Below are 8,486 nucleotides of genomic sequence, written 5' to 3'. Positions count from 1 at the left end.
TTCTGAGAGGTCATGAGTTAACCCGACAACTGAAATAGATATTGAAAGAGTAAATATTCGCCCGCGAAAATTTTATTTTCATTTTAAAAATTTTATTTTCATTTTTTTTTTTTATTTTCATTTTAAAAATTTTATTTTCATTTTATTTGATTGTTAAATTTTTGTCGATCCGAGATGAATATGATAAAAAAAGACAAAACAAAATAAAGATTCGTTATAACATTATAACAAAAACAAGATAAGACATTATCTATAAATAGAATCCATGTTTAATTACTTATATATATATCCAATATATATCCAAACAAGATATACAAATTTATAATAGATCAGATAAAATCTCAAATAGATCAGATAAAATCTCAAAGCAAAGAATCCCAGGATTCAATCTATTATTCAGTAACTACCTATATATCTTAAGAATAAAATAAAATATTTTTTAGTCATTTTTTTCGCGAGGAGCTGGATGAGAAGAAACTCTCATGTCCAGTTCTGTAGTAGAGATGGAATTAATAAACAACCATCAACTATAACCCAAAAAGAACCAGATTTCGTAACCAACATAGAGGAAGAATGAAAGGAATATCTTATCGAGGTAATCGCATTTGTTTCGGTAGATATGCTCTTCAAGCACTTGAACCCGCTTGGATTACATCTAGACAAATAGAAGCGGGGCGCCGCGCAATGACACGAAATGTACGCCGTGGTGGAAAAATATGGGTACGTATATTTCCAGACAAACCAGTTACGGTAAGATCTACAGAAACACGTATGGGTTCGGGGAAAGGATCTCCCGAGTATTGGGTAGCTGTCGTTAAACCGGGCAGAATACTTTATGAAATGAGCGGAGTAGCCGAAAATATAGCAAGAAAGGCTATTTCAATAGCGGCGTCCAAAATGCCTATAAAAACTCAATTCATTATTTCAGGATAGGAATATAGAACCAAAGGAAAGAAGTCTTGGGAATAAAAAAAACAATTGCGGGTTTCCTTTTTTTTTTTTTTTTGACAAACAATATTTCTTTTTTTCTTCGTCCTTTGTTCCATTGAAAGAAGAGATTAAAAAAAATGATTCAACCTCAGACCCATTTGAATGTAGCAGATAACAGCGGGGCCCGAGAATTAATGTGTATTCGAGTCATAGGAGCTAGTAATCGCCGATATGCTCATATTGGTGACGTTATTGTTGCTGTGATCAAGAAAGCAGTACCAAAGGCACCTCTAGAAAGATCAGAAGTGATCAGAGCTGTAATTGTACGTACTTGTAAAGAACTCAAACGCGACAACGGTATGATAATACGATATGATGACAATGCTGCAGTTGTCATTGATCAAAAAGGAAATCCAAAAGGAACTCGAATTTTTGGTGCGATCGCCGGGGAATTGAGACAGTTAAATTTCACTAAAATAGTTTCATTAGCTCCTGAGGTATTATAAGACGAGACCTCAATTCAATATAGTTATAGTATTTAAATTAGAGTATTTAAATGACATAGATTAATTAGTAGATTGTGTCTCACGTATATACCTTTACTAAGTAAAAAAAAAAAAAGAACATGTTGGTTATATCAAAATTCGGGAGCAACAATAATTTTAGTTTACCATGGGTAAGGACACTATTGCTGACATAATAACTTCTATACGAAATGCTGACATGAATAGAAAAGGAACGATTCGAATAGGATCTACTAACATCACTGAAAACATTGTTAAAATACTTTTACGAGAAGGTTTTATCGATAACATAAGGAAACATCGGGAAAGAAACAAATATTTTTTGGTTTTAACCCTACGGCATAGAAGGAATAGGAAAGGACCATATAGAACTATTTTAAATTTACGACGGATCAGTCGACCCGGTCTACGAATCTATTCTAACTATCAACAAATTCCTAGAATTTTAGGCGGGATGGGGATTGTAATTCTTTCTACTTCTCGGGGTATAATGACAGACCGGGAGGCTCGACTAGAAGGAATCGGCGGAGAAATTTTGTGTTATATATGGTAATCTGTCTAACATCCGAATTGTATCCGAATCCGAAACTTTCCATTTGTGAAAAAAAAAAGCACGGGTTGTCTAATAGAACTCCTCCTGCCCTACAGTAGTTGATACGTCAAGGAAGTTTTACCTGGAATAAAAGAACAAAAATGGATTCATGGAGGTTTAATTAGTGAATCACGTCCACTCCAGATTCCTTTAGATAATGAAGATCTGATTCTAGGTTATGTTTCAGGAAGGGTCCGATCGAGTTTTATACGTATACCACCGTGGGATAGAGTCAACAAAAGTGAAGTAAGTGCTTATGATTCAACCAGGGGGCGTATAATTTATAGACTCCGCAACAAGGATTCGAACGATTAGGTAGTTTTTTCAACTTCAAGATTCCTTTCAGGGGGATCCAATTCAAGGTTCAAAAATTTCAAGAAACTTATTTTCTTCCAATAAGTAGATTCGGAAAAATTTAAGGAATAACAACTATGAAAATAAGGGCTTCCGTTCGTAAAATTTGTGAAAAATGTCGACTAATCCGTAGGAGGGGACGAATTGTCGTAATTTGTTCCAACCCGAGACATAAACAGAGACAAGGATAATCTTTCTATTCTAAAAAGAACTCCTTAAAGTTAAAGAAAAGAAACTAATCTTAAAGAAAGCGATGAACAAATAAAAATAGAAGATCTGTTTTGACATGAAATGGATATATCCATATATCTCTGACTTATCCTTATGAAATGATAAAATATGGCAAAACCTATACCAAAAGTTGGTTCACGTAGGAATGGGCGCAGTAGTGCACGGAAAAGTGCACGTAGAATACCAAAAGGAGTTATTCATGTTCAAGCAAGTTTCAACAATACCATTGTTACTATTACAGATGTACGGGGTCAGGTAATTTCTTCTTCCTCCGCCGGTACTTGTGGATTCAAGGGTCCAAGAAGAGGGACTCCTTTTGCTGCTCAAACCGCAGCGAGAAATGCTATTCGAGCAGTAGTAGACCAAGGTATGCGACGAGTGGAAGTTCTGATAAAAGGTCCTGGTCTCGGAAGAGATGGAGCATTACGAGCTATTCGTAGAAGTGGTATACTATTAAGTTTCGTACGGGATGTAACCCCTATGCCACATAATGGCTGTAGACCTCCTAAAAAAAAACGTGTGTAGAAATAAACACTAAAGAGATTTCAAGAGAAATAAATGATTCAATGATCTGATCAAATAAAATAATATTACTATGGTTCGAGAGAAAGTAAAAGTCTCTACTCGGACACTGCAGTGGAAGTGTGTTGAATCAAGAACAGATAGTAAGCGTCTTTATTATGGACGCTTTATTCTGTCTCCACTTATGAAAGGCCAAGCCGACACAATAGGCATTGCGATGCGAAGAGCTTTGCTTGGAGAAATAGAAGGAACATGTATTACACGTGCAAAATCTGAGAAAATACCACACGAATATTCTACCATAGTAGGTATTCAAGAATCAGTACATGAAATTTTAATGAATTTAAAAGCAATTGTATTGAGAAGTAATTTGTATGGAACTCGTAACGCCTTTATTTGTGCCAAGGGTCCCGGATATGTAACTGCTCAAGACATCATCTTACCGCCTTCTGTGGAAATCGTTGATAATACACAGCATATAGCTAGCCTAACCGAACCAATTGATTTGTGTATTGGATTACAAATCGAGAGAAATAGAGGATACGGTATAAAAACGCCAAAGAACTTTCACGACGGAAGTTATCCTATAGATGCTGTATTCATGCCTGTTCGAAATGCGAATCATAGTATTCATTGTTATGGGAATGATAATGAAAAACAGGAGATACTTTTTCTAGAAATATGGACAAATGGAAGTTTAACTCCTAAAGAAGCACTTCATGAAGCCTCTCGGAATTTGATTGATTTATTTATTCCCTTTCTAGATGCGGAAGAAGAAAACTTACATTTAGAAAACAATCAACACAACGTTACTTTACCTTTTTTTCCTTTTCATGATAGATTAGCTAAACTAAGAAAAAAGAAAAAAGAAATAGCATTGAAATATATTTTTATTGACCAATCAGAATTGCCTCCCAGGATCTATAATTGTCTCAAAAAGTCCAATATACATACATTATTGGACCTTTTGAATAACAGTCAAGAAGACCTTATGAAAATTGAACACTTTCGCATAGAAGATGTAAAACAAATATTGGGCATTCTAGAAAAGAAGTAGAAAAGCATTGCGAAATTGATTTACCAAAATTTTAAATCCATTGGATTTAGGATTTATTTCATTTTTTTTTTTTTTACTTTAGAAAATTAGAAAAAAAAAAAAAAAACGAAAATGGATTTTGAACCTTCAGCACAATCCATATATTGGGACCAGAATTGAATAAATGTATCTAGGGAGAATTCACTTTGACTTTGAAGTGACTACTCCCTAGATACGCACATCATGATATTTTATTTTAAAATTGATTCAATTTAAAAAAGACCTAAAGTTAGGGATTTATCAATCGGTAATGTTGCTCCAATACCCAACCAAAGGGCCACCGCAGTACCAATCAAAAAAACGGTTGTCGCTACTGGACGACGAAATGGATTTTGGAATTTATTAACATTTTCCAAAAAAGGTACTGTTAATAATCCCGCAGGTACTGAAACCATTAAAAGAACACCCAATAACTTGTTAGGTACTGTACGAAGTATTTGAAATACAGGAAAGAAATACCATTCAGGTAATATTTCCAAAGGAGTTGCAAATGGATCCGCGGGTTCACCAATCATTGAAGGTTCTAGAACCGCTAAGCCTACGTTACAAGCAATAGTACCGAGAATTACTACTGGAAAAATATATAAAAGATCATTGGGCCATGCGGGTTCCCCATAATAATTATGACCCATACCTTTAGCTAATTTAGCTCTTAATACAGGATCGTTCAAGTCAGGTTTTTTTGTTATTAGGATAGGTGAATTTTTCTAGATCCATCCCCCGAAGGAACCGGACATGATAATTTTTCATCATCCGGCTCAAGCAAAAATCAATCGAATCAAATGGATACAAACGGATACATATAAAATGAATCTATATGTTATCCACACATATATGAATGATTTCATATGTAAGAAAAAAGTTACCTGATTCCATTTTACGAAGTTGCAACTATACATTCCAAGGAATGCCATTTTTACAGGTAAATGCTCAATACCCAAGTAGGCGTACAAAGTTGATCGTGATCAAGTGCTTTCTGGGTCGTCTTAGGCCTTGCGATTCACCTTTATCCCAAAAATATATCGAGATTTTTTACATACAAAGGATTTACTTGTTACTAATATAGTCTAGCCTTTGCTCTTCTTTAGATCCCTTGTTTCACTCCGATAGTATAATAATAATAAATCGGGTCGATGCAGAAGAAATGAATGTATTTTCATACTATTAAGATAAGAAAGTAAAAAAAAAATAAAAATAAATAAATAAAATCTAATTTGCATTATGCCAAATCACTTATTCTACTGGATCTTACGGAGCCCTGTTCATACACGACATCGTCAGGTCTGATCATAGAAAAGATTCTCTTCAAGCGAACCAGCCTATCCTTTGTATGGGGCTTACACGGTGGTTGGAACAAAGACACATTTGGTTGTGAATTCCAATGTAGCAGATAAAGGCATATTTCTGCATGGCCCAATCAATAGTTCAAGTCACACACTCCCATAATCCATTTTCTCTTCGGGGAATTCCCTTCAACTATTCATGTCATATCAAATAAATAATAGAATATTGTGGAGTTGAAAGGAAATATCCAAATACATGTCTTATTTTTTTTTTTTTTTCAACAATCCATATTTGTAGCAATGAAATACTATTGTTCCTCCCCCAAGTAATAAGATAAATGATTGGCAAGTAATAAGATAAATGATTGGTTACAATATAGCTATGGTCTATATTCTCTATAAAGGACCAGAAATGCCTTGCTTACGTATCATTAGGAAATGCATTAACATAAATACAGCAGTAAGAAGGGGTAATACAAAAGTGTGTAAACTATAAAAACGGGTCAAAGTGGATTGTCCCACACTAGCACTTCCACGCAATAACTCTACCAAAGGCGATCCTATTACCGGAATAGCTTCCGGAACGCCTGTTACGATTTTGACTGCCCAATAACCAATTTGGTCCCAAGGTAAGGAATAACCTGTTACACCAAAAGATGCAGTCAACACAGCCAGAACCACGCCTGTAACCCAAGTCAATTCGCGAGGTTTTTTAAAACCACCAGTGAGATAGACACGAAATACGTGCAGGATCATCATTAAGACCATCATACTTGCCGACCATCGATGAACTGATCGGATTAACCAACCAAAGTTAGCTTCAGTCATTATGTATTGAACAGAAGTAAAAGCCTCAGTAACGGTTGGACGATAGTAAAAAGTCATAGCAAATCCTGTAGCTACTTGTACCAAAAAACAAGTAAGCGTAATTCCTCCTAGACAATAAAATATGTTAACATGAGGAGGAACATATTTACTAGTTATATCATCTGCAATCGCCTGAATCTCGAGGCGTTCTTCGAACCAATCATAGACTTTATTGAGATAGGTAAACCAAGAGGACTCCCCCCCTGAGAACCGTATATGAGAATTTCATCTCGTACAGCTCAAACAAAAACACCCAAATAATAGCTGAAACGGATATGGAATAGAAAGTTTGAAACTTCTTAATCTTTTCATTCAATTTTATCTGAAGACACAAAAGAGTAAAAATCCGAAAGCTCTTTTTTGTAGTTGTAATTATAATGCCAAAAAATCAAGTCGGCGCATTCGTCTTTATGTTGATCAGGCCTCTTGAATCTTCTATTTACCTACTTATTTCTTTTCTTTTTCTTTGCTTTGATTTGTTATTTATATGGAATGTGGCTTTATTCTTGTTTTCTTTATTTTTAATAGGAATTCTCTTGTTAAGACCCTATGAATCAATTGAAACTTCAGATTCATACCAGAACCGCGATGATTCAATAAAACCTTCAAACTAAGTCCAAAGATTCTTTGAGTAAGAATTATTGGATCATCACTTATTCAATGAATAGAATAGATATAATAAATAAAAATACAAAGAAAAGAAAGGTTTGTCCTTTGATCAAAATAAGCATAAACTAAATGAGAGTTTGAAAGAAGAAAAAATTTCTCGATTTATAAATAAAAAACCTCTTTCTTTGAAAATTTTTTTTTTTTTTGAGTCCGGCCGCGAGGTTTGAATATTAAGTATGAATCATAGTTCGAATACTTCGTGATCCATTTCATATATTCCGTGCTCCAGATACTAGAATGGCTATCCGACGGGATAAAACTATCTCGATCAAGAGGACAGACCCATTTTCTGTACTATCAATAGGATCAATTATAACAAGTCACACACTCATATTCCGGAAATACAGAAACAAAAAAAATTTCGCGGTCGAACTACCAAAATAGAATGGGCTAAAAAAAATCCGAGAACTAAAAGTTTCACTTTTTGTATTGAAAAGCGAGGCTTCGTGGTTCTTGTGAATCTAATTCAGCGAAATTCCATCCAGTAAAACGGAAGAATTATAAATCTCCAAAATAATAGATAAGAATATCGAAAATAAAGCCATTGCGACACCCATCAAAGGAGTCGTTCCCCATCCAGGAGCTACTTTACCATATTCCGAATTCAATGGTTTCAAAAAATCCCCTACAACAGTTCGTCTTGGACCAGATCTAGAACTACCCTCAACGGTTTGTGTAGCCATAAATCTTATTTTGTATTCAGTGAGATCTGTTGACTTTGTATATCATTCCGCTGTAAATAAACGATCTTATCATAGATCCATTGTGATCTTGAAATTATATTTATATTTATATTATTTATATTTATATTTATATATATTATTTATATAATTATATAATAATGGAAACAGCAACTTTAGTCGCCATCTCTATATCTGGTTTACTTGTAAGTTTTACTGGGTACGCCTTATATACTGCCTTTGGGCAACCCTCTCAACAATTAAGGGATCCATTCGAGGAACACGGGGACTAATTGAAGTAATGAGCCTCCCAATATAATATTGGGAGGCTCATTACTTCAATTGAGATAATGAAAAATCATTTCATTTTTTTAGTTGGAACTTTAGGCGGTTCTCGAAAAAAGATAGCGAAAAAAATTATCCCTAGAGTAGATACTAAGAGGAATGTATAAACCAATGCTTCCATAAATTCGATCGTGGTTTACAATTATAGCTTCCGTACCTATTTATTTAGAATCATCTCCCGAATAAAATAACGAAAGAACAAGAATCAAAGAAAAGGCAGCGATTTTAATCAAGATTTTTACAGCAGCCTATGTCAAATCACAAACAGAAAATAGAAGCGAAAAATAACAAAGCAATCTTGCATCAGACTACTTGTCTTCTTGTAGTTGGATCTCCAAGTTTTTGGAATGCTCCAAATTCCACTTGAGCATCCAAATCTGGATCAATACCGGC

General features: G+C 34.6%; 1 protein-coding gene across 1 annotated transcript; it reads right to left on the bottom strand.

Annotated features, from left to right (window-relative positions):
- Window positions 1-5,685: 5,685 nt before the first annotated feature.
- Window positions 5,686-7,796, bottom strand: LOC149509662 (cytochrome b6). The gene is made up of 2 exons (XM_089757681.1): window positions 7,395-7,796; window positions 5,686-6,570 (listed from the first exon to the last, which is right to left on the bottom strand). Exons 1-2 carry the CDS (start codon window positions 7,398-7,400, stop codon window positions 5,929-5,931), a joined length of 648 nt encoding a protein of 215 aa, XP_089613807.1. The 5' UTR covers window positions 7,401-7,796; the 3' UTR covers window positions 5,686-5,928.
- Window positions 7,797-8,486: the final 690 nt, after the last annotated feature.

Source organism: Durio zibethinus, unplaced genomic scaffold (genome assembly GCF_047325235.1).
Source record: "Durio zibethinus cultivar Kanyao isolate XHJ-2024 unplaced genomic scaffold, ASM4732523v1 HiC_scaffold_131, whole genome shotgun sequence".
In the NCBI taxonomy this organism is placed as follows: Eukaryota; Viridiplantae; Streptophyta; class Magnoliopsida; order Malvales; family Malvaceae; genus Durio; species Durio zibethinus.
This window is presented reverse-complemented; position numbering and strand designations above follow the sequence as displayed.